General features: G+C 40.4%; 2 protein-coding genes across 4 annotated transcripts in view; one reads left to right on the top strand and one right to left on the bottom strand.

Annotated features, from left to right (window-relative positions):
- Positions 1–14,210, bottom strand: part of BZW2 (basic leucine zipper and W2 domains 2) — a 61,971-nt gene extending 47,761 nt beyond the window's left edge. The window contains exon 1 of one of the 2 annotated variants that reach the window (XM_006057037.4): positions 14,053–14,210. The gene's annotated coding sequence lies outside the window, so the exon portion shown is untranslated. Of the gene's footprint in view, positions 1–14,036 lie in introns of both variants that reach the window. The other variant, XM_006057036.4, reaches the window with a different exon arrangement.
- Positions 14,211–14,527: 317 nt separating this feature from the next.
- Positions 14,528–25,518, top strand: part of ANKMY2 (ankyrin repeat and MYND domain containing 2) — a 39,085-nt gene continuing 28,094 nt past the window's right edge. The window contains exons 1-2 of one of the 2 annotated variants that reach the window (XM_006057039.4): positions 14,528–14,830; positions 23,346–23,410. In XM_006057039.4, coding sequence (XP_006057101.1) covers positions 14,764–14,830; positions 23,346–23,410 — 132 coding nt within the window. In that variant the 5' untranslated portion in view covers positions 14,528–14,763. Of the gene's footprint in view, positions 14,831–15,043; positions 15,178–23,345; positions 23,411–25,518 lie in introns of those variants that run through there. The other variant, XM_025290932.3, reaches the window with a different exon arrangement.

Raw genomic sequence — 25,518 nt, 5'->3', positions numbered from 1 at the left:
CACTAACAGCATGATAATTTGGCTTCCATTCAGAACACTGTAACTCAAACATTCACAGAGAAAAATAAGCTCATGTCCCACCAAAATGGAAATACTCCATGGTTTAAAACAGTACATATTTTTAAAAAATTGTATGTAAAATTGGAAATGCTAGAAGATGAGGTCATAAAAATACTAAAATGATCCACTTAATCAAACATTAGAGACCAGGTCCTCTATTAATGAAATAACAATTTTAAACCAATTTCTATTTGAGCCTAAATGGCTAACTGATCTCACGCCCTTTTCACATTCCATCTCTCACTTCCAACCAGACTCTGGGCCGCAGTGTGACGAGGGGCCAGCAGCACTGAGGGGCTCATGGCTGCTGTAGACTAATCCTGCCACTTGCCCTGCCCACCTTGAGTGGACTGACACCTAGTGTTTGCCTTCCCTTATACTCTTCTTTAATTCTCTCCATTTTGGAAAGTGTCTGATCAATCAGAGACAGACATGTCTTCCAGTTGTCCCTCCTAGGGGAAGCCTGTTCTCAACTAGTAATTAAAGAGATCTTGCCTGTCCTGGTCTGGCTCATCTCTGAAGTGTGATAACCTACTTTATGTAAGGCATTTAATACCGCTAATATATTCTACACATAGAATAACTGCTATTCAAACAACCTCGACATTATGAATATGGATACTGTAAAGTGGGGTCACAATCTTTTTCCATAAGGGGACAGAAAGGAAGTATTTTAGGCTCTGCGAGCTTCCAGGTCTCTATTCTAACTATTCAGTTTCGCTGTTACAGCCTGAAAGTAGCCACAGGCAAAATGCAAAGAGGTGGTCCTGGTTGCATTCCAGTAAAACTTCATTTACAAAATAAATAGAGGCTCAAAATGGGCCTCCAGGCTGTAGTCTGCCCACACCCATCCTGGAAAGGTGTACCTAACACTGCTGTCTGTGGCAGTGAAAATGTTCTGTATCTGCACTGTCTCATATGGTAGCCACTAGACACCTGTAGCATCCTTGAAGTGTGGCTAGTGTGAATGAGGAAGAAAATGCTTAGTTTTATTTAATTTTTATTAATTAAAACTGAAACAGCCAACATGCCTAGTGGCTATCATGATGGGAAATCCAGTTCCAAAGCATTCCCCATGGCTCAATACACAAACTTGATAAGAAGATGAAAATATACTCAAAGAAAGGCAATTTTTTACTTAGCATTTTTCAAATAAAGTAACTGCAGAGCATTTTGCCCAAATTTCAAAACTACATTTCTACAGCAGGAAAGAAAAGAAAAAATACCAAACTCCAAAGTGAAACTCTCTGTGTATAATCACTATTACTTAAGACAATGGAAACAAAAAGACTTCTGATTGATTCTGATACTAAAAATTATTTTTGCTGTTGTTTAGTTGCTAAGTTGTGTCTGACTCTTTGTGACCCCATGGACTGCAGCCCACCAGGCTCGTCTGTCTATGGGATTTCCCAGGCACACTTTATCCTTTGGGTATAATACTGTTGCCCTACGAAATTATACCCAAAGAATAAAGTGTGCTGTAAAGATGCAATAACACCAGCACACAAAACTCAAAATATTACTGAGCCACTTCACTGCAATATTCTAGGGAAATACTCTGTGTTTAGATGCAAGTTTCAAGAATTACCTTTTATTCTATATTCCAAATAGGTAAAATAATTTCCATAAAAAGAACTAAAAATATGTCCATAATTATAAACTATTCTCCCTTCCATTAAAGCTAAAACTGCAAGAACAAACATCATAAAATCCTGTATAAAACATTGTCTTGGGATCATTTGGGTTGGTAATATTGCAGCATCATTCTCTCAAAAGAAAATAAATTAAATTGCTCTGTGAAACCTTAAATTATGAACATTCTAAAGCAATAAACTAAATATATACCTATAATAATAATACACAATTTTGTTGCCCAGCATAACATTAGTTTGGTCAATATCTTTATCATGATTCCTCTCTGGAATCAAAATCACCCAGCCTCTACAACAAGCTTCATTCTATCTCCCAGCAAATTCTACATAACTTTCAGTATTTATAATAATTGAAATAACATTAAAATTTAAACTAAGTAGCCTATCTATAAAAGAAGAATGTTTTTAAATACAGTCAAATATTCTTTAATATAAATATTATTGTTATATTCATATCATATCCTCTTCACTTTTATAATCAATGATATCAAAGAACAAAAATATTTATCTTAAAAAGTACAAAACAATAAACTATAGTTGTCTTCTCAAAATTTTACAACAATAGTTTCCAGCGAGGAACATTAATGGTTGGAACTTAAATTGTGCTAAGCAATGACTTCATAAGAAAGAGGGATCAAAAGCCTAAGGAATTGTGCTGTGAAAAAAAATATACCTAGAGTTAATTATGTTCATCTAAATCTTCCCTAAGAAGACATAAAAGCATCATGATTAAATTTTCATTATAACATTTCCAAATCTATTTCATGTCTTAAACTTTATCTTGTTTTTGAATACTGGATTTTTGCTTCCCTTTTAATTAAAAGATTTCAGAAATTACATTTTAAGTATCACTGTACAACCTCTTCATTGAAATAAGATGATTACATAATGTCCTTTATTTCATCTCAATGAAGTTATTTTCAAAAACTCCCAAGAAGTATAAATAACTCCTAAATAGTTTCACTCTGCTTATCCATTCATGCTATCTATTTAATGAACTCTATACAAAGTCCCTGGGGCAAGCACACCTCCTTCTCTGGGAGCTTCCACTTTCCCCAGATGCAATCTCTCCTGGGCCCTTCCCTTCCCCCAGCAACTGACCACCCCTCTCAGCTTCCCAGATGGCCTAATCTTGCTGATGTCATTCTTATATCTCAACACTCTGAAAAACACAAACACACCTTCAACTACACACCCTGTATATACTTCAGCTTTTAGAAAAGCCATCTCTCAAACATAACATCTCAGGGTGTTTTAATAACAAAATGTCCTAAAACCTTTGTGCTAGATGAGACCCTTAGAATTTTTATCTCCAAGAGGATGGTGAAAAGAGCTGCATACCTACTACGAAACTTCAAGCTGTAAATTCGGAGAATTTAGAGGAAATGGTAGCATGAAACAGAGAAATACCCAATGATTAAATGTCTAGCTGTGGTTTAAACATATTTATTAATTTATCAAGCATTTGAGGGGAGCTTACTCTGTGTCAAGCACTGCACCACAGCAGTGGCCTCACTCCAGGGTTCATTTTCTTCCCCAAGGGACATTTGGCAGTGTCTGCAGACAATTTTGTTTGTCATGCTGGGAGGATTGGGGTGCTACTGGAATCTAGTAGGTTGAGGCCAGGGATGCTGTTGAACCATCTATAATGTTGTAGGAGAGCCCCCTACAGCCAAAGGTTATCCGGTCCAAAATTTCCAGTGTCAAGGTTGGAAGACCCCACACTAGAGAGGAAAAAAGGCAAGCAAAGCCAAAGATCTGCCTTGCTCTCAAGAACTGAAAATTGTACACACAGGTCTACACATATCAGAGCAGCAATCAGGCAGATATTTCCTTGAGTGATGTATTTTTGTTTGCCAAACAATAATGTCAGTTTTAGACAAAACAAATGTATCACTGATTAGCTCTGGTGCGGAGTGATAATGAGGAGGCTATGTATGTGGGCAGAGGGTATATACGAAATCTCTGTACCCTTAACTTTGATGTGAACCGAAAAAAATTAAGTTTAAAAAATTAGCAGGGAGTGGTGTCAAATGCCAGGGCGCAGTTGATTTAGGCTAATTTTGTATCAAACACAAAAGTGATGGGAATGTTTATGACTATCAGTACAAACAGAAGATTAGATGGTAAGTTATTATGGCAAGGGGGATTGAAATCTGTTCCTCTCTTAGCATGTTAATCAAGGAGAAGAAAACAGAATTTTCTGAAAAACAAAACAAAAAGACTGGTAGCTAGTGGAAGAATATTGCTTTGGAGCAGTGGCTTAAAAAACATGGGAATGGACCTTCAGGAAGTTCAAACTTGGTGGTGGGCAGAAATCCAAATGTCTTCTCACTTGTGAGTTCTCCCAGGCCACTCCTGCCCCCATTCTCCCAGGAGGGAACCTGCCCAAGCCTGTCTAGCAGATGAAGCTTTATTTGAAGAGTTGCACACACACACAAAGTTACACATGCCTATTTCACAATGAGGAGAGCATACACTGGATATAAGTATCCAGTCTTAGCCCTGGACTTATGGGACACAGCACACTTATATGAGACTGCATTCCCAGGTACGATTTTAAAGGAGTGAATTATACAAACTCACGGAGAAGGCGATGGCACCCCACTCCAGTACTCTTGCCTGGAAAATCCCATGGACAGAGGAGCCTGGTGGGCTGCAGTCCATGGGGTCGCAAACAGTTAGACATGACTGAGCGACTTCCCTTTCACTTTTCACTTTCATGCATTGGAGAAGGAAATGGCAACCCACTCCAGTGTTCTTGCCTGGAGAATCCCAGGGACGGCGGAGCCTGGTGGGTTGCCATCTATGGGGTCGCACAGAGTCAGGCACGACTGAAGTGACCTAGCAGCAGCATACAAACTCAAATTAAAAGGGGGAAAGAAGACTAGAGCACAATTACAAACTCTCATGTATACTTTCTAAAAAAGCCTAAATATATAGAGAATAACTCCTTTGCATTCACTTATTAAACATACACTGTGCTGTGCTAAGTCACTTCAGTCTTGTCTGACTCTTTGCAACCCTGTAGACTGGGGCTTGCTAGGCTCCCCTGTCCATGGGATTCTCCAGGCAAAAATACTGGAGTGGGTTGCCATGCCCTCCTCCAGAGGATCTTCCAGATCCAGGAGTCAAACCCAAGTCTCTAACGTCTCCTGCACTGGCAGACGGATTCTTAACCACTAGCGGCACCCGGGAAGCCCTATCTGGTTCTGGGCAATAGGGATGCAGTGGGGACCAGACAAGATGCATAGATAAGAGGCCTGGTGCTCACTTTCTAGCAGGTGGACTTCTGAGCCAAGCACTGCACACAATTACCTGGCAGTGTGAGTTAAGAAGGAATGGTCTCCAGTATGTTAAGTCTATCACATGATGAATTTGAGTTTCAAATTGTGTTTAGTAATGCTTTAACAATTCGATGTATGTTGTTGTTGTTTTTTACTTTTTAACTTATAATGGCTATCCATGAAGCTTGGAACACTTTGAAACCCAAAGAACTAAACCTAGACCCACTCTGATAAGCTTAAGACTCTGACAGACTCTGATAAGACTCTGAGATGTCATGCCACTTGTCTGAGGCCATGCATTCCATTCTAACCTTGGTGGTAACAGCAGAGATCAAAGAGGAAAAATCAAACACAGAACAGCCAGGGCCAGAACCCATCAACTGTCTCCTCAGAGTGCACTTCCTCCAAAGAACCAACCAAAATTGTCGGGTAACAATTTACACGATCCTTGACGGCAGCTTTTTCATTATTTGTCTTATGGATTTTATGGGTTTAGAGTTGAGAGAGTGAAGCATAAATATTAATTTTAATGTCTAGTTCAGCACTTGGATAAACTAAATTAGCATATGTTACCTCCAAAACGCCAAATAGTTCTCTGTGGAGTTCTAGTAAGGACAAACACATTCATCTTTAGCAACAGGATTTAACAGAAATCCTGACTCTTATGGACATGTAAATAGTAGGAAATTTATGGCTCCCTGGTTTCTGGTACTATGGGAGCCAGTGCTCAACTTGCTTCCTGCAGAGGCTCGACCCTAATGTAAACACCCTCTTCACACTCCTCCACGCGGAGAAGTGGCATCCTTTCCTCTAGCCAGCAGCTTCCTCTGTACCAGAAACACGGGCTTCTCCTTCCTGTTTACAATAACCCCTTTCTATTACCTTGTATACTGAGAAGAACGTATGTTCTGTTCTTTTTTTTTTTCTTAGAAATGGTCACAAATCCAGGAAGCCATAGAGGCTGGTTTGAAAACCATTCACGTCTTTTGTGTGAATATGCGAAAAAGGACGACAGTAGAATATTATAAAATTGCACACCTCGCAGTAGCTTATGATAAAGTCTCCACAGTGCGAAGAGTTAATATTCATTACTGTTACCCTTCTCTGCCCAGTGGTTGTCTTCAGATTTACTTAGTACTCCTCAAAATAACAGTGCATTTAACAATTATTTTCTGTAAGTCCTCATCTAACGCAAAAATAAGTTGGATTATGAGAAGAGGAAACATAATTCTACATCTCTCACAAATTTGTTATTATTGTTTTCCTATTAATATATCATTTCTGTAATTAAGATAATTAAAGATAACAAAACAAAAAATACCAAAGGCTACACCTCCAGTTAAAAAATCAGGCAAGAACAATGAAAGCACTCTCTTTGGTGTTTGTCAAAAGAATGGGTTATTCAGTGAGTTATCTAAACCTTTTACTTTCAAAATAGTTTACAAATATGACTATCAGAACATTTTTTGGCACTCTTCACTCATCACATGCCAAATTTAGAACAGGTCAGTTTATTCTAGTTGGCATTTAACTGCCCAAAAGATACTTGTTGAAGAGACCCATGGCCCCAGCACAGAAATCAGAGTGAGCTAAGAATGAAAAATATTCTTGTATACACTGCTGATAGTGGTAGATTTTATATTTTAAAAAATTTAGAAATTATTTTAAATTATCACAAATTTTTTTCCCCAGTAGATATAAAGGAAAAAATGTTGTGGAAACTCCTAACCACAATAACAATCCCGCATTAAAATGATTCACATTAATCTGATTACTAAATCCCTGAGTTGCATCTCTCAGGTTTAACTGTTTCAGTCTTTATTCCATTTGTCAATAAAAGTAGAAAAAAAATCAGAACAATCCAACTGGAAAAAAAATCAGAGAGTAAAATTCTTTAAAGGCACTGTATAGATAAAAACAGGTTCCATGGATTATATTTCATTTGCAAAATAAATTTCATAAACAATTTCCTACTCATTTGATTGTCTAGCTGTTTTGACTATTGATATTTTAACTATTTTGGATAATTTTGAATCAGTTTGTTTTCAAGGACACAATGTTCTAATAAGTATATGATTTTTTCTTCCATTGCTTCTTTTCATGTCCATTATTAACTTTTCTGCTACCAACAATTCTAAAGATACTGCTTTATAATTTTCAGTTTAGTCGAAAACATGTGATGTCATAAACTACTTGAGAACAAGAACAAACCTAGTGTGCTTTAAAATATAATCTACCACTTCTATGACTTAAAAATTTCTAGTTCTAAGATGGTCTGCCAGAAAATTATAGGCAATATTTATTTTATAGTATATTATGGAGTTGTTTTCTTAGGGGTTGTTCTCCCTGGAATGTTTTCCATTTTCTGGCTCACCTGCTCAAATTCACCAATCCTTCCAGACTCTGTTCAGAATCTCATTTTCTCTGACCCTCCCACTGAGCGCCACCCATTCGGGAACCTACACATGTGGACTGTGTTGCTCAGATTAGGCATTGGAGAAGGCTGTTTGAAGGAGGAGCTGAGAAAGATTTGAGTAAAATGTGATGCAGAAATGGGTGGAGGAGGGCACTCTAGGAGCAGGAAACCTGTGGGTGGATAGGGGAATAACCACATTGTTCAAATTAAAGTTGAAAGACTGGAAGGAGCCAGACAGCCACTTGAACAGGCAAAGGACTCTAGTCCTTATTGTGTCAGACTGGCAGGTCTCCTAGAGGACACTGGAAGCCTCTTGAGGACAAAGATCACATATATCATTTGGGATTTGCTGAAAACAACAGATACGCACCAAGATCTTTCTTATCAATATATATATATATACATGCACATATATATATATATAATGTTAATCCTGAGATAGTTATTAGAATTATATCTTTTATGAAAGTCTCTCTTGAAAAATGAATCTCTTCCAAAATGTAGGAAGAAGGGCTTATATGAATACTAATTTCTATACAATTTTACTTTAAAATGACTTCTTACCTAGGCCTACAACTATGTTATTCATCTACTTCTCAACTGTAAAAACAGGGAGAATTGGCCCTAAAAATATCAATTAGTTTTTATATAACACTTTATAGTTCACAGGGCATCCTCAAGAATCCTCAAAGTCACCATGTAAGTTTGGTTACCATCCCTGTTTTATATATGAAGAAAGTGAAAGCAAGAGAGATTGCCTTGGAAAAGCCACCTCATCACAGAGCCTTGGCTTTGCCACTCTAATTCTCAGGGCTATGGGGCTGTGCTTGGCTGTCTCCCAGGTCTCATCCATAATCATTTCCCACCAGGTCAGAAGAGGCTACTTAATGGGACTGCTGTACTCCACAATCAACAGACCAGGAAGAGATTTTACTCAGAGGCTGATGAATGTAGTTTTAAGGGCTGCTTTGTCTGCTGGGTTGTTCTAAAAACCCAGCAAAAGACAATCAGATAACAAGACATAAAAACACTGATTTTCTACCTTAAATGTATTTATTGGGAAGGCGAACACTACCTTTCCCTTCTGATGCAGAAATAGCTTTCTATTTTTAATTATTGCAATTGCTTTACTATACTCAGAGATAAAGAGGCAGCAGCCTAGAGTTTTAAATTCCACAGTGACCTAGCTAATATAAATACATATGAGTTGAAGTTGGAAGCACCCGAGTGTGTACTTCAACATGACCTGGCAATGAGACTGGATTGGCTGCATTGCCTTAGATATTGTGAAGGCTTGGCTTTAAAGCTTAATTAAATATGCTTTAAAAACCCTTCCAAAAAAAAAAAAAAATCTGGAAGATTATAAATGATACCAAAATATTTCATGTTGGCCTCTGGAAATATTAACATTTCATAAGTCCAAAACATCATACAAGAAATGTAAACATCAGGACACACAAGTTATAAAGTTTTAAGAATTCAGAAAGCAGGTGTCAAAATGAGCATTTAGTTAAGAAAACCCTGAGGGAGGGTGTGTCAGGCACACCTGAGTGGGGTCCTCATTCTCCTATACTGAGTTATTTGTTCTAACTACACTGATGCTGCGCACAACATTACCAAAGTACTCCTTCTTTGGAAACGTCTTCTGACGTGGTCTATGAGACAGAGAAGAAAATCGGTCTCTCTACTTCATTCATCTCTTGATTTTCTCAGTTAAACGAAATACATTTGCACCCCTTGTTCAGACTTGTCTGCAAATTACTCTGTCAGAGTTCAAAAAGGATGAAGATGAACTGACATCAGGATATTCATAAGCCCGTGACACAGCGCTGAGGTATGCCACCTGCCCCTCTTCATTCGGGGGAGAAGTTAAAGTGCGACATGAACAGTTTATGCAAATGCATTGTTCACAAGACAATCTTTTGCAGATTTAGGTGTAACTGTTTTAACATTAAATGGATAACTGCATAAGCTAAACTCCAAGAACAGAGAAAGAACATTTGTATCCATATTGCTTTCTTTTTTTAAAAAAACTGAAACAACAATTTCTTAAGAGGCTGTAATACTTCCAAACCTTCCTTTTTATTTCTTTATTTTTTAAAATTTATTTGGCTGCACAGGATTTTACTTGCTACACGGAGGATGCCTTAATTATGGCATGTGGGCTGTAGTTCCCTGACCAGGCATTAAACCTGGGTCCCCAGCATCGGGAGCACAGAGTCTTAACCACTGGACCACCAGGGAAGTCTCAAACCTTCCTTTGCAAAACTTCATTATGGAAAAATCTCAAACATATCAAAAGCAGAGAGAATAAGTCTAACGAAGTCTATGTACTCACTGCCCAGTTTAAACTGTTAACAGCATGGTGAGTTTTGTCTCATTAATATTCTTACTCAGTCCCTGCCCCTCACTGTCACAAAATTAGATTAAAGCCAGTGTTAGATATCCTATCATTCCCGCCTTAAATAATTCAGTACCCATGTCTAAAAGATAAGGGATATTTTAAAATATAACCATAATATTAGTTTCAGACCTAAAGGAAAATGAAATTCCTTAATATCATCAAATATCCAACTCAGTCAAGAAGTGTACCGAAGACAAGAGAGTCAAATGTCAAGGAAAACATTACCTCCAAAGTTACAACACTCGAAAATGAGCTATTCCCCTGCAATAAAAAACAAACAGCATTCTCTTAAAGCACAGAGTTGGAAGTCAAGAGTTTCAAAGAGAATCCAGGAATGGTTTGCAAAATTTGTAACACATACATATGAACAATTTTTTTTTTCTTGGTTGATAGCCTTCATCAGAATGTCAAGCAGCTTGAGACTGAAAGCATTTAAAGACCTTCCGCCCTTGGTTACGACTGTGTGTGCTTAGTGCCACATCATCTCACATTGCCAGGAAGGATTAGGCAAGTAGGGAAATAAATCTACCTAAAATAACTTAGAGATCAAGCTGAATTCAACTCAGTATGCACTGAGCACACACCAAGCGCAAGACACTGGGTCACGGTCTTGAGAAGCAAAAGTAAACTAATACGAGTTAATTTACAGTATAGAAGGAGAATGGATCAAATAGATTAACAAACACTGAACTAGAAAGCCGTGAAAAAGGTGCTGGCTTTAGGTTATTTTCATGGAGCTCCAGATGAAGCAGCAAATATGTTAATTTAGGGGTGCGGGGAGGGATCGGGGCTAATAAGGAGATTGGAGAACGTTAGAGGATGTCAGCAATTGTACCAGCAACTCATGAGGAAAGACTGTCCTTATCGCCCTTGTTGATGGACAGGAATACACATGTTTACTGGGGCCTGTATTCCCCTCCTGGATAGGGTAGAAGAAAGTTTCTTGAAAGTTGACACTTGATTAGATCTGGGAAGGAGAGAAACACTCAGTAAAGAGGAAAGGGAGGTCATTCCAAGAAGAGAGAAAAGCAGGAACAGAGGGGTAGAAGTTACTGGCATGTTAGGGAATCAGCAGTGAGGTGACCTTAGAGCAGAGTATGTGGGAAGGGCTGGCTGACTGGAAATGCTGGCTGGGACCAGAAGTCAGAGCCTCCCAGACCAGACTTGGGCCTCTATTCTGCGGCTCATGGGGAGGAACTGGAAGTAGACCTCCAGCCCAGACCAGAGCCTCTACTCTGCGGCCAGTGGAGAGCCACCAACAGGTTTTTAAGTGAATCAGTTCTGTCTTTACAAAGTGTGTCTCATCCTTCAGTAGATGATGAGTGCTCACTGTTTATTGGCGGTGGTGCCTTGAATGAGCCAGACGGGAAGCAAGCTACTTAGGAATCCATTGCAATCGGCTGAGAGGTCCAGGGTATTAGGAGTAGGCAAAGGGCTGACAGGGACACATATGAGAATTTCAGACATTTCAGAAATCATTTTTTTTTTTTTCCACAGAAGAGGAAAGAAACCAAAGCATCATATAAATTCCATTACACAGCATGCAAGTGTGTTAGCACACTTTTCATTTGTTTAAAAAAAAGTGGAAATACACCTGCAAGTTATAAACACATACAATTTCTCAGTAAAGGTATGAGAAAAATAGACACTGTGGGTTGTAGGACATGGAGAAAAACTGGGAAGAGGTTGGAGAGTTTTTTCTATCTTTGTCACACTGAACCACATGCACATGTTACCTATTAGCTAAAGAATATATACTTTCCCCCTTACTTCCAGCCACGTAGAGAATAACGCAAAGAGAAAAGGTTTTGGAGACAGATAGAGGTTCCAGTTTGGGCTGTGATACTTCCTAACTGTAGGGTTGTGGGCAAATTAACTTCTTTTTGTTTCTGTCTTCTTATTTTCAGAAACAGGGGTAATATTGGCTAATTTCTGGGTCATTACAACAACGATTAAACTAATCCTATACAAAGCTTCTGGTGGACTATCTGGTGCTGACTAAATACCCAGTAAGCAGTAGCTGTTTTATTACCAACAAAACTTCTTTGATGTGAACACATTCTTCATACAAAAAAAGTTCCTTGAACAAGTCTAAGGTATGCTCATTAGCCAGTCCTATTCCTACATTCAATATTAACACTGTACAAAACAATGAATGTAACCCACATGATAAACACTACCCATTACATTATCTAGAAATTTAGAATTAACATGTTATTTACATGCATTTCAAGGCAGATGTTAGCTGCTTTATTTCTAGCTGCCTAGATTTACTGAATGAATGTAGTCACAGAGGACTAAATATCAACAAGGCACCAGGAAAACAAGTAATAAGTTGCTATCCTTCAGAAACTGACAACTTCAGTGAGACAAACAGGTGTGACCTTCAAGTAACCATGGCCCCAATTTGGCAGAAGAGATGGAAATTCTGGCAATGGAACACCCAATTCTGTAATATCCCTTCAGTTTAGTTCAGTCGCTCAGTCGTGTCCGACTCTTTGTGACCCCGTGAATTGCAGCACGCCAGGCCTCCCTGTCCATCACCAACTCCGGAGTTTACCCAAACTCATGTCCATTGAGTCAGTGATGTCATCCAGCCATCTCATCCTCTGTTGTCCCCTTCTCCTCCTGCCCCCAATCCCTCCCAGCATCAGAGTCTTTTCTAATGAGTCAACTCTTCGCATGAGGTGGCCAAAGTATTGGAGTTTCAGATTTATAGAATGTTAAATTACCTGGTTAGGGAAGGTTACTCTGTAAGCATTTTATTAGGTTTGTGGGTTGCTCCTTCATGAGACTGTGTTTTCAATCAGCTGTAACTGTGGCAATAGCAGCATTCTAAGTGTTACAAAAGATGGGTCACTCAAAAGCCTTACTACTTGTTTGAACAGTCACATCATTATTAGAGCATCCCTGAACAAAAGTTTCTTTGTTATACATTGAGTTGAATAATTTCAGACCATTTTCATGTGAGATGTTCTGGCTCAGATTTGTCCCAGCCTGCAGAGATGAAGCCTTAGACAAGAAAACATCTGGGATTCAAGGGGGGGAATTTTTTGTTGTTGTTGTTAAAGGCAGGAAATAAGGGTGAACATCTTCCAGGATTTCAGACGTGTTAGTGAATGCTTCCAAGAAATGAAGGTGTAAGGCCAGAAGAAAATACATTTCACTTCATATATGGCACAAGACGGGAGAAAGAGTGGTGGGGAGGGATACTTAACAAAAAAAAAATCTACGTAATCATTCAAATAATTTTCTTGGAAGCAGAAGGGTCTTGGGAGAAACACTAATACTAGACTGTAGAGAAACAGTAAACACTAATTTCTAAACAAGCTTTCACCAATGCTGTAAATATATTATGGATAAGCACCCGGGAGGAATGACTGACTTCATATTAGCAAGCAAGTCTTGTGGCTGAGCCACAGGAGGGTGCACACTTGTATTTATCCCCTAGCTTCCCATAGTGAAAGCTTGAGGTTACATATTACAGTTGAATGAAGGTTGGATTAAGAGGCTAATCTAATGCTATATATAGACAGCAACACCAATTTAATCTCCGCCCCTTCCCCCTCCCCTCCCTATTTCCATAAATCTCAAGATCTGAGTTACAAAGAGACTGGGAACTCGAGCAGAGTGAAGAGGCCCTTCCTCCCCCCTCCCTCCTTGACTGTCTCTCCTAAATCAAGTATTAGTGCACGTGTAAATTGCTTCCAAACACCCTTTACAGGCACACAGGGCGATCAGATCCCGTTTTCTTCTACAGATTCCACAGAAGCCGGAGGAGATGACAAGTGGGGGCGAGGGGTAGGTTGCCAGAAGAGACTTATTCTCACATGCTTTCACCTCGCTTGTAATGGGGAGCTCTCCTTTCCTCCCCACCCGTAGTTCAGAGCCTCAACCTTGGCTTCCTCCGGAGTTGCATCTGGAGGTGCCACGCACGAGACGCGGTGCACCCGCCACTTTCCACCGCGTGGCCAGCCCCTGCCCGCTCTTGGTCTCTCGGGGCGGCCAAACGTGGCGAGTGGTGGGTCTTTACTCTAGGGCACCGATACGCTGTATAAGCGATGGTAATGGGGTGGAGGGGAGGCTTCCCCACCGAGAGGCAGGAAGCCGCCCGAGCAGGCACATGCTTCCTCCCGGGCAGCTTCGGCCGGAGGGGAAGCTCCCAGTCGGGCTTTGGCTCCGGTGGTCTAAGGCTTCCCGGCTCTCCCCTGCCCTACCTGGTTTGCTTCTCACCTGTCCGAGGAGGTAGCGGCGACGCGCGAGGCTGGGGGCTGCGGCGATCCCGGCAGCGGCGGTGGCAGAAGCGGCAGCGGTGGTGGCAGACAATGGAGGAGTGAAGGACAGACACATTGACATCCACACGGAGCTCGGCGCAGCCCCGCCTCCCACGCCGCCCCGCCTCCCAGCCCGCCCCCGGCCCGGGCCGCTCCACTTCCAGGGAAATAAACGGGGGGGGGTGTATAGCGAGAACCAGGGAGATGCAGGCCCAAGAAGAAATTTTCGAACATAGAAGGTCCAGATAGAGAATTTAATTATTGTGTGTCCTTAAATATCTGAACCGGAAAGAGTGGCTTGTGGGAAACGTGCAAGAAGCTTTTAATTACCCCCCAGTGTTTTTCTCCATTTGGTTTTTCCTCCCCAGGCTCTTCCAATGGGACAGCCTCGCTGCTGCCTCCTGCGGCTCCTCCTCCTTGCCGGTCCAACGAGGCGCGGGGGGCGGGAACTACCGCTGGGCCTACGGAGACCGCCCGCCCGGCTCGCCCGAGCTCGCCCGCTGCTCGCCAGCGCCTGGAAGGAGGAGAGAATTCGAATGCTTCCGCGGTTGGCTACTTAGTGTCCTAGTCGCAAATTGCCTAACATTGCGGCTGGCTTTCCTAATACAGACACGTCGTTTCTTTTTAGTACTCCCGAAGACACAGAATAGCCGTCAAGCTGGCGGAAGCAATGGTTCACATAAAGAAAGGCGAGCTGACCCAGGAGGAAAAGGAGCTGCTGGAAGTCATCGGAAAAGGTGTGGGTGCTGGGCTGCGACGGGGGCTCTGCCTGCCTGGCCGGGGAAGGGAGGGAGGGGCGTGGCCGAGCCCTTGCCGCGCCCCAGGCCCGGCTGACCCCAGGTTGTGGTTTTCCGAGGTTGACACCCTACCACCGGGAAACAGCGCTCCTCCCTTTGGTCTGGGACGAGTTGCGGGGGCGGAGAGGTGGGGAGGGAGAAGCGCAGCTGGGACGAGAGCGGAGGTTGCAGACATTCGTCCTCTGAATCAGCTTTTAGAAGGTGGCACCTTTCCGGGCTCCACATCGGATGATAAAGAACCACCCGGGGGTGGGGCCTCAGAATGTGCATTCTTCAAAACTCCTCAGGTGAATTGACCACAGTCCGCCTGGGCGATAGTGGCCGGAAAGTTTCAGGCTCATAAACGGGTGTCTACAGGGCCATTTCGACTTCCGGGGGCCGAATAATCTGGATCCCTTGGCTGTCTCCGCCCCCTTTTGGGGGATGGAGAGAGCTCCTAAGGAGCAGGGTTCTTTATAAGGGCACAAAACGACATCTGTAACTTGCCTCATTGAGTCTTCTGCCTGCAAGGCCTCCCTGGCATCCTTCCAGAAGCCCCGACCGCCGCAGAAACTCGCGCGAAAGCGAAGGGGTTGAGGAGGCGTCCACACCGCTTGGCGCTCTGGGCAGGGCTGCGATCTTGCAATCGCACTCTGCGCGCATTCTCTTCCGTTCTCCCAACGCGAGTCCTAATTCCACCGCTCATGGTACTAGGGAGGGAGACGCAGGCCCCTGGGACGAGCCAGAAGCCACGTGTCCCCTCAGTCCCCCAGCGGATATCCCAGAAGAGTTTACTGCTAAGTCCCGTTACCTGGCAGGTGACAACAGCATGAATACGTTGCTTCGGTACTGTCACCACGCGGGGATGGGGATGCGTGGGAACTGCGGGCGTTGTTCACGTGGCTGTTTTAAGCTCAAGAATGAGCTTGCCCTCGATCGGGATCGGCAGAGAGGCTGGTCATAATAACATAAAAAGCTTCCCAATTTCCAGTCTTTCTAAGTAACATGGCTCAGATCTGGACCTACCGAGAGAGAGAGAGAGAGAGAGAGGAAGGCAAACTTGATACTGACAAGGAAAGTCCACTCGAAAAAGAGATAAAAATCGGATTGGAACTCAACAGGTGCTGATGACCTGAGCCCACCCGATGTGACCTCAAGAATTTTAAGTCAGTCACAGCTGTGTGTTTGTCATGATAAGTGTTCTTTGCCCAGAATTTGTGGGCGTTGGAGTTAGTGCAATGTGTTTGTTCAGCGTGGTTCTCGCTGACCTATTTGGCATGCAGTCTTTCTGTTCTGCCTATCTCTGGTTAATTTTTCCGTGCTTTTGGTGGCTCTGGGATTCGGCTCCCCAACCATGTGAGTCTCAGCTCTGTGCCAGGTACAGTACAGTGCTGGGCAAAAAAGGAGACAAAGGATCAACTTACAATCCACCAGGGATGCAAATGCTGTTTTTAAGCAGTCCAGGGCTATCACCTTCTCTCAAAAGTGTAAACAAGAGAGCAGTTTTGTAAAGTGGGTCTCTGAAAGGTGTAGATGGTATGTGTGTGTGTGTGTGTGTGTGTGTGTGTTGGAGGAGGGAGGGCAGGGAAGGGGAAAGCTTGGATAAATTACTGAGTGTTCACTAGTTTTTATTTGTAAAGATTAAATGAAACAATTGATGTGAATTTAGCCTGGTTAACCCTGTGACTTTTTTTTCTACTGGGCTGACATTGTTCAACAAATTACATGGACCCTCTTTCAGCTATTTATTGGGTGCAAGCTGATGAGAAAAGAAGTGAGATGGACTTAGTATGTGATACATTCTTGTCAAGTGAAGGTCGGTGGGACATCACCGTACTCTTCAAAAAGTAATGAGAAAACTGTAGCCGACCTTTACCGACTATTATCATGGGTCTGGCATAATTCTTAGCACTTTAGATGTATCCGTGCATTTAATCTTCATAAGCTAGGAATACAGACTTCTCTGTAGCTCAAAAGGTAAAGAATCTACCTGCAATGCAGGAGACCAGGGTTCGATCCCTGGGTTGGGAAGTTCCTTTGGAGAAGGGGATGGCAATCTACCCCAGTATTCTTGCCTGGAAAATTCCATGGACAGAGAAGCCTGGTAGGCTACAGTCTGGGGGGTCGCAAAGAGTTGGACACGACTGAGCAACTAAGACACACATAACACTTTACAACATTTTAAATGAGTTAGTATATATAAAGTATTTAAGATATTGTGTTGGCTATGATTATGGTAAATATGGCAGTCTCTATTTGATAGATAATAAACCAAGGAATTGAAAAGTTAAATAGCTTGCCCAATGTAACACAGGTAATAAGTGGCAGAGCAGAGATATCATCCGGCCCACAGTTGTAGAAACATGCTGGACTTGAAAACAAACTAAACAAAAAAATGAAAAAATGAAATCAACACCATAGCAGTCCATACCATATCTTACTCACTCTGTAAGGTAATTGCATTAACATATTATCATCTGTCAAGTTAAATTAATTTTAATTGTAAGTGATTTTGTAGTTTTGTGTGCAAGTGGCTCAGGGGTGAAGAATCTGCCTGCCAAGCAGAAGACAGTGGGTTTAATACCTGGGTTGGGAAGATCCCCTGGAGAAGAAAGAAGCAACCCACTCCAGTATTCTTGCCTGGGAAATCCCATGGACTGAGGAGCCTGGTGGGCTACAATCCATGGGGTCCCAAATAGTTGGACATGACTTAGCAACTAAACAACAATTTGTAAAAAAAATTGTTGGCTTATAGCCGAACAAAGGTCATAAACAGAGCTTTTATTTGTACTCATAAGAAGCATTTTTTTTTTAAAGAAGTGAGTACAGTTCTGATATTTTTCCTCCTTTTGGTACATTTCTCAACTTTGAGAAGCACTGGATTAGTCAGTACTAGTCTGTGAAATTAACAATAAATTTCTAGCCAAGTGTGACCTGTCACCTTGGCCAGTCTGAAATAAGCTCAGCAAAGTTTTGAATGTCTCCATCCTGCTAATCACTGCCCTCCAAAAGTTAAGCAGATTGTAAGGGGGTCTTATAGCCCAGAGAATACCACATATGGCACTGGACACTTTAAGAACAATTTCTTCTTTTGAGTGAATTCATATGCTAGCTACTCTACAGGTTATTTATTTGTTGGAATGCCAAGAAGAAGTTCCAGATGAAACTGAGAAGCTGTTTCTCACATATCCATTTAAATTATAGTCACTGACAGCATCCATTTCACAGCATTTCAGAAGAGAAATGAAATCACTGAAGCACAGTTTAGTGGCTTATATTACTTGTAGATTGAGCCATTCTTCCAAGTTCTGATATCTTTTTCACTAAACACTGAGGAAGCACTGTTTCAAAATAAATGAAACCTCCTTTAAGAATATAAACTAGAAGGTCTTTCATTACTTATCTTGTTTAGTCCTTGAAATCCCTGGAGTCAGTGTTGCTGATTTCACAAGAAAGTAACGTACTTTCTTTTCTTTTTCTCCTTTTCCATTATTTGTGTTAAAGGAGCTATGAAACAGGCTTGAACAATAAGGTTTATTCTACCAGTCTTACTGGAGTATAATTTAAGTATTATAAACGATGCATATTTAAAATGCACATTTTTTAAAAGAGAGTTTTGACATAAGTATACATCCATGAAACCTTCACTGCAATCCACACAATGACCAGTTGCGTTACCTCAAAAGATTCTACATACCTTTTGTAATCTGCCACTCCCTCCAACCCTGTCTCTAGGCAACCACTGATAGGTTTCTGTCACTGTTGGTTAAATTTATTTATTCTAGAATTTTATAAAAGTGGAATTATAAAATAAGTACAGTAAATAATCCCCCCCCCATTTTTTTTGCATGACTTTTTTCACTCAGCATCATGATTTTGAGGTTCATCTGTATGGTACCAACAGTTTGTTTTTTATTTTCTTCTTTTATTCCCCGTGTATAGATGTATCATTATGTGCTTATCTGGTCACACTTAGGGACATTTCAGTTGTTTCCAATTTGGGACTGTTAAAAAGATCCTGCTCTAAGGTCCTGTGGAGTTAATATGGTTATTTCTAGTGCTTCTGATATATAGAAAGATTCAGTTCAGTTCAATTGCTCAGTTGGGTCTGACTCTTTGTGACCCCGTAGACTGCAGCATGCCAGGCTTCCCTGTCCATTACCAACTCCCAGTGCTTGCTCAAATTCATGTCCATTGCGTCGGTGATGCCATCCAACCGTCTCATTCTCTGTCGTCCCCTTCTCCTTCCTCCTTCAATCTTTCCCAGCATCAGGGTCCTTTCCAGTGAGTCTGTTCTTTGCATCAGGTGGCCAAAGTATTGGAGTTTCAGCCTCAGCATCAGTCCTTCCAATGAACATCCAGGACTGATCTCCTTTAGGATGGACTGGTTTGATCTCCTTGCAGTCCAAGGGACTCTCAAGAGTTCTCCAACACCACAGTTCAAAAGCATCAATTCTTCTGCGCTCAGCTTTCTTTATAGTCCAACTCTCACATCCATACATGACCACTGGAAAAACCATAGCCTTGACTAGACGGACCTTTGTTGACAAAGTAATGTCTCTGCTTTTTAGTATGGCGTCTAGGTTGGTCATAGCTTTTCTTTTAAGGAGCAAGCATTTTTTAATTTCATGGCTGCAGTTATCATCTGCAGTGATTTTGGAGCCCCCCAAAATAAAGTCTTTCATCATTTCCATTGTTTCCCCATCTATTTGCCATGAAGTGATGGGACTGGATGCCACAATCTTCGTTTTCTGAATGTTGAGTTTTAAGTCAACTTTTTCACTCTCCTCTTTCACTTTCATCAAGAGGCTCTTTAGTTCTTCACTTTCTGCCATAAGGGTGATGTCATCTGCGTACCTGAGGTTATTGATATTTCTCCTGGCAATCTTGATTTCAGTTTGTGCTTCATCCAGCCCAGCATTTCACATGATGTACTCTGCATATAAGTTAAATAAGCAGGTGACAATCAATATTCAGCCTTGACGTACTCCTTTCCCAATTTGGAACCAATCTGTTCTATGTCCAGTTCTAGGTGTTGCCTTTTGACCTGTATACAGATTTCTCGGGAGGCAGGTGAGGTAGTCTGGTATTCACTGCTCTTTAAGAATTTTCCATGGTTTGTTGTGATTTATACAGTCAAAGGCTTTGGCGTAATCAATAAAGCAGAAGTAGATGTTTTTCTGGCACTCTCTTGCTTTTTCAATGATCCAACGGATGTTGGCAATTTGATCAAGATTCAGGTCTCCTAATAATCAATTATAGCATAGAGTTCAAAAACAAATTTAAATTCAAATACATAGAAACTGTTAACTATATGACTGGGCAGGTTTTACAACCTCTATGGGCTTCCTTGTGTTCATTTACAAAACAGCTCTTTTAGATTCTATTTTTTATTATGCAGTGATTCATAATCCTAACTTAAGGACATTTGGTTACAAAGTCTAAAAATAGATACAAGTAGGAGAATTTAGAAACTTTACACTTAAACAGAGCCAGTATTTCAAAATGCATGTTGTAATTAAAAGTCTATTTAAAAATACATTTATAACTATGTATTTATGACTAAATCTGTATCCACATATTATTTTAAAACCCAGACACTTTATTTTATACATGATTTTACCTACACATAAATGTTATAGCAACTAACAAGTCAAATAGTTTTTTTAAATACTTAACTTTGATATAGCTTCCTCACAAAAAGACATTCTTTTTGGGAAGTGGAGTGAAAGTCGTTCAGTCATGTCTGTCTCTTCCAGGCCAGAATACTGGAGTGGGTAGCTTTTCTCTTCTCCAGGGGATCTTCCCAACCCAGGGATCTAACCCAGGTCTCCCACATTGCAGGTGGATTCTTTACCAACTGAGCCACCAGGGAAGCCTAAAACTCACACATATCCAGATCTCATGACCATCTGATGGGTTGCTGGGAACAGAGATGTCATGTTTGTTTCTCCCTTTTTGTTTGTTTTGGCTACTTCTTGTGCTCAGTGAGACCAGTAGTCCCAAACTAGAAATTAGGAGTGTCACAATAAATTTTATTATGCTGCTCTAAATACAAATAACAGGAGCATCTAGTGTGCACAGAAGTTGTACTCTCTACCCTACACCAAGACAAGCCCTTAGTCTTAAGAGCTGTATGGGATGGATGTTATTATTTCTGCTTCATCGATGGGAACACTGAGGGTTTTATAGGACTTGTTCATTTTTAGAGTGATGCTAAAAGGTCTGTGGTGTGGTATAAGAGAGGGCAGTAACAGTGAGACTATCACACTTACCATGATCTCTTTTCTGCTAAAATGCTGGTTCATCCAGATAAGTTATCAGTCCCACCCTAATGGAGCAGGTTAGGTTGTGTTTTCTTCTCTGGAGTAATTTGGAGAAGGTCTCACAAGGGAACCAAATCATTAAATATTACTTTTCATCATTATAGGTCTGTTCATTTTTGTCTCCAGTGAAATGTCTCATTTCCTATCCCTCTTTTAGTACCACCTTTCTTCATCTTAAGAGTTTGTTAACTGAGATTTAACACATTTCTTTCTCGAGGAAAGCACTTGATCTTTTAAACTTAATTGCAAAATATTGTTTGAGAGTCTCCTATATGCACAGTGAGGAATGGCCAAAAAAAAAAAAAAAAAAAATCCTTCTGCATTAACCATGGGTTTCCCATTTCCATGCTTTGTAGACTTGTACAGTTTCCCACTAATGTCATTAAATTAGGAACACCAAATTAGAAATCATTGGAAGTTTCTCTTCTTGGAGGTATTGTGCTCATGTGTTTTCCAAAATCTGTTTTCATTCTTTGGATTCCCAAACCATTTGAGAAAAATTTTCTAACCATGGTCCCTGCATTTCAAAAGACTAACTGGTATTCCATGGCATGTGAGTGAATGCCTCATCTTTTTTTTTTTAATTGCCCTGTGACTGGACAGATCCAACATGTATTGTTAGCCCTTGGGCTCAACTTTTATAGGATTATCGGCCTGTTCCCTAACATGAGCCAAGTGTTTATGATTGTAATTCCCATCTTCCCCCTAACATATAGCAGGCTTTGGCATGATCACAGTCCCTATAGTATTCTCCCTTTATTGCATAAACATCTCTTGGTTGGATGAAAAGTAACTTCAGTTATTCCTCAGTGGATAATGAGGTTCAACTGAAGCATCTTCCTCAAGTGAAATTGGGATGCTGGAGTTTGTTCTAATTCCTTTCCAAAGATGTTTGAGTCTCTGGTGAGAAACCATGGGTATGGATAAGGTTCTGTACAGAACCTGGTTGCATGATTGAAGGCTTCTCTGTCTGTAGCCGTAGCCATTCAACCAGTGATACCAACTGGCCCTCAGATGGACCGCAGGATCAGACAAACGAACTGTTGAGAGAATAGCTGTCATAGTCCAGGGCCGTGCAGATCACTCACTCGACATTTCCCCAGCCGAGCTGTTGCAGCATCAGTCTAGGAGACGTTTCTGTGTCTCCCCTCTGTTGGTGAGGGGCACTCAGATTATGTGCCTAAGAAGCAGATCAGGTAGAAAGAAGCAGGCTAAACTTGATTCTGCTTTCCACCTTTAACTCTGGAAGAAGTTAAGCAGAGTTTAGCATATTCTTGAACTATAATTCTAAATTTAAAAAGAAGAAATAATTCCTCATTGAGAATGCTTCAGTTCTTCCATGTCCTTTCAGAGGAGAGGCTTAGCTCATCCTTTCTCCCTGAGAACGTGCAATTTCATTATCCTGTTCCCCTTCACACTAGAATTTTTTTGGCAGAACATGTGGTTGGCTTCTACTAATGACGATAATAGCAACATTTTCTCCTGAGACTGCTTGCTTCTGTCAGTATGTCTTATAGACGGCTGGAAAACCTGACAGTTGTGGCCCAATTACAGCGTATTTACAAATTTGCAGAAACTGACCTTTAGTTTTATATCAGATGACTTTCAGTATGAGAGTCTGAATCCTGGCCGTAATGGCACTTTTATATAGTACCAGGCTTTAAAGATAACGTTTACCTCAGCATTTCCAAACCAAGAATTGTATTACAAGAATGCCATCAATTCACAGGGCCTAGTGGTGACAAGGTATATAAATACTGACTGTATTTTGAACCCCAGTTATTACAGTGACTGCAGGTTAAGCTTTAGAAGGCGGGTTGGATTAGATGCCCTGTAAGATTTGTTTCAGTGTTACAAGTCTTAGGCCTTGTGGTTTTTGTATTACTGCCAAAAGGCAAATGTGGCCAATTTAATATACTCTGAGGCCAGTGGAAGTAAAAGCAAGATGGAGCTATTTTAGTCTCTATGAATCTGTTCTTGGGAATAATTACTTTGTGGAAGAACTACTATGTGATTGATGTTTTATTTCTTAATAACCTAACCTGACTCATCTTAGTTTCACAGATAATCCTTTAAAGTTTGTTTCCTTGGCATTAGATTCTTTTCTAAAGATAAATAAACTTTGCATTTTCTTTCTTTCTTTTTTTAAGGTACTGTCCAAGAAGCTGGAACATTGTTAGGCAGCAAGAATGTTCGTGTCAACTGCTTGGATGAGGTAAAATTTAAAATGTTTAATAAGATGTTTTACTTCCTATGAGAGTAGATAATGTATAAAATCTAATAATAAGAGTTGTTTTCTAGCATTTGTCCTCAAGTTATATTAAGCTCTAAAGCAAATATCAGCAAGACAGGTTGCAAAAGACAAATAGCATGTAAAAAATGTTTAATTTTACTGGTAATCAAATAAGTGACAATTAAACCAATACTATATCATTTCTTATGAAGTATGGGAAACACTGGACTTATATATGCTAATGGATTAGGTATAAATTGACATCACATTCTGGAAAAAATTTTTAGAATATTTCTCGTTTTTAAACATGCATACCTTTGATCCAGCAATTCTCCTAGGGAAGGTTAACTGAACCTAAACTCTACATTATAGAACAGCTGCTATCCAAAATAACTTTCTGAGATGATGGTAATTTCTCCTCCAACCTGTCCAGAATGGCAGCCATTAGCCATGTGTGGCTAGTAGCTACACAGTTATGCAGGGCAGTTCTAGCACTACAGACAGTTAACTGAATTTCTGTTTCTCATGCAGAAAAGGAAGTGTTTTGTTAACCCTTTACCCACACATGGATAGCAAAATTAATATCAGACAAAATAAAGCTAAAGCAAAAAACAAAAAAGATGAAGACTCTTTGCTATAGATCATTAATAATCCTCCAAGAACATGACAGCCTTAAGCCTTCACTAATAAGCCTATAAGCTTTGAGGTTCATAATGAAGAAGATGGAAATGAAAGGAGAAATTTGTAAGACCATAAAAGCATCTTCTGGTTAAGTAGAAGTATTCAAGGGTTGGAAAATTGGATAACCTGTCTGCACTGTGTATAAGACAGAAATAGTACATCTCCATTTTACATGGAACACTGATAAAAATTTGCCTGTGAATGATACTAATTTGTACAGGAAAATTGTAGCTCATTTTGAACAAGGTCACCAAATGTAATATAACACTGAAAATAAAAATTTGATCCAAATAATAAAACATAAAACCTGAATGCGTGTTAAAATTCTGAATAATTCTTGGCTAAAGGAAGAAATAGAAGTACAATTTACCTACTATTTACAGCTGAAAGCACAATATTTATCAAAAGCTACTGTTGATCAAAAACTGGTGTCATGTGGCCAAAATCATATTCAGAGGAAATTTCATAGCATTTATTATTGTACTTTAAATCTTTGTGGTGGTCTGTGCTTTCAGCTCATGAAATTAGATGAAAAATAATATTCTCAGAAAATACAGGAAATGAATTAAGAAAAATAAAATAGAAATAAAAAATGTAAAAAGTCATTAAACATAAGCAACAAAAGAAAAAACAAAAATGAAAATCTTTGTACTTCAAACCATACCATCCAAAAAAGTAAAAAGAAAACCCACAGAATGAATGGTTTTACAGATCCTATCTGGTAAGGGATTTGTAACCGAAATGTGTTAAGAACCCCTACAACTCAATAATAAAAATCACAAATCACCCTATTTAAAAATGGGCAAAGGATCTGAATAGACATTCCAAAGAAAACATACAAATGGCCAATATGCACATGAAAAAAGGCTCAAAATTAGCTGCCAGGGGAGTGCAAATCAAAACCACAGTGAGAGGCTACTTTATACCCACTGCTACTGCTGCTGCTGCTAAGTCACTTCAGTCGTGTCCGACTCTGTGTGACCCCATAGATGGCAGCCCACCAGGCTTCCCTGGCCCTGGGATTCTCCAGGCAAGAACACTGGAGTGGGTTGCCATTTCCTCCTCCAATGCATGGAATACCCACTAGGATGGTGAAAATAAAAGAGATGATAACAAGTATTGGTGAGGATGTGGAGAAACTGGAACCCTCATGCTTTACTGGTGGGAATGTAAAATGGTGCAGCTGCTCTTTAAAATGGGTTGACAGCTCCTCAAATGGTTAAACATAAGAGTTACCGTATCACACAGCAATCCTAGGTATATAACTAAGAAAAATAAAACATATGGCAATACAAAAGTTTTGAACTTGAATGTTTATAGCAGCATTATTTGTAATAACCAAAGTGCCAAAGGTGGAAACAGTTCAAAACATTGATCAACTGATAAGTGGATGAACACAGTTTGGTATA

Source organism: Bubalus bubalis, chromosome 8 (genome assembly GCF_019923935.1).
Source record: "Bubalus bubalis isolate 160015118507 breed Murrah chromosome 8, NDDB_SH_1, whole genome shotgun sequence".
Classification (NCBI taxonomy): Eukaryota; Metazoa; Chordata; class Mammalia; order Artiodactyla; family Bovidae; genus Bubalus; species Bubalus bubalis.
Note: the sequence above shows the minus strand (reverse complement) of the source record. Positions and strands in the feature narration are given on the sequence as shown.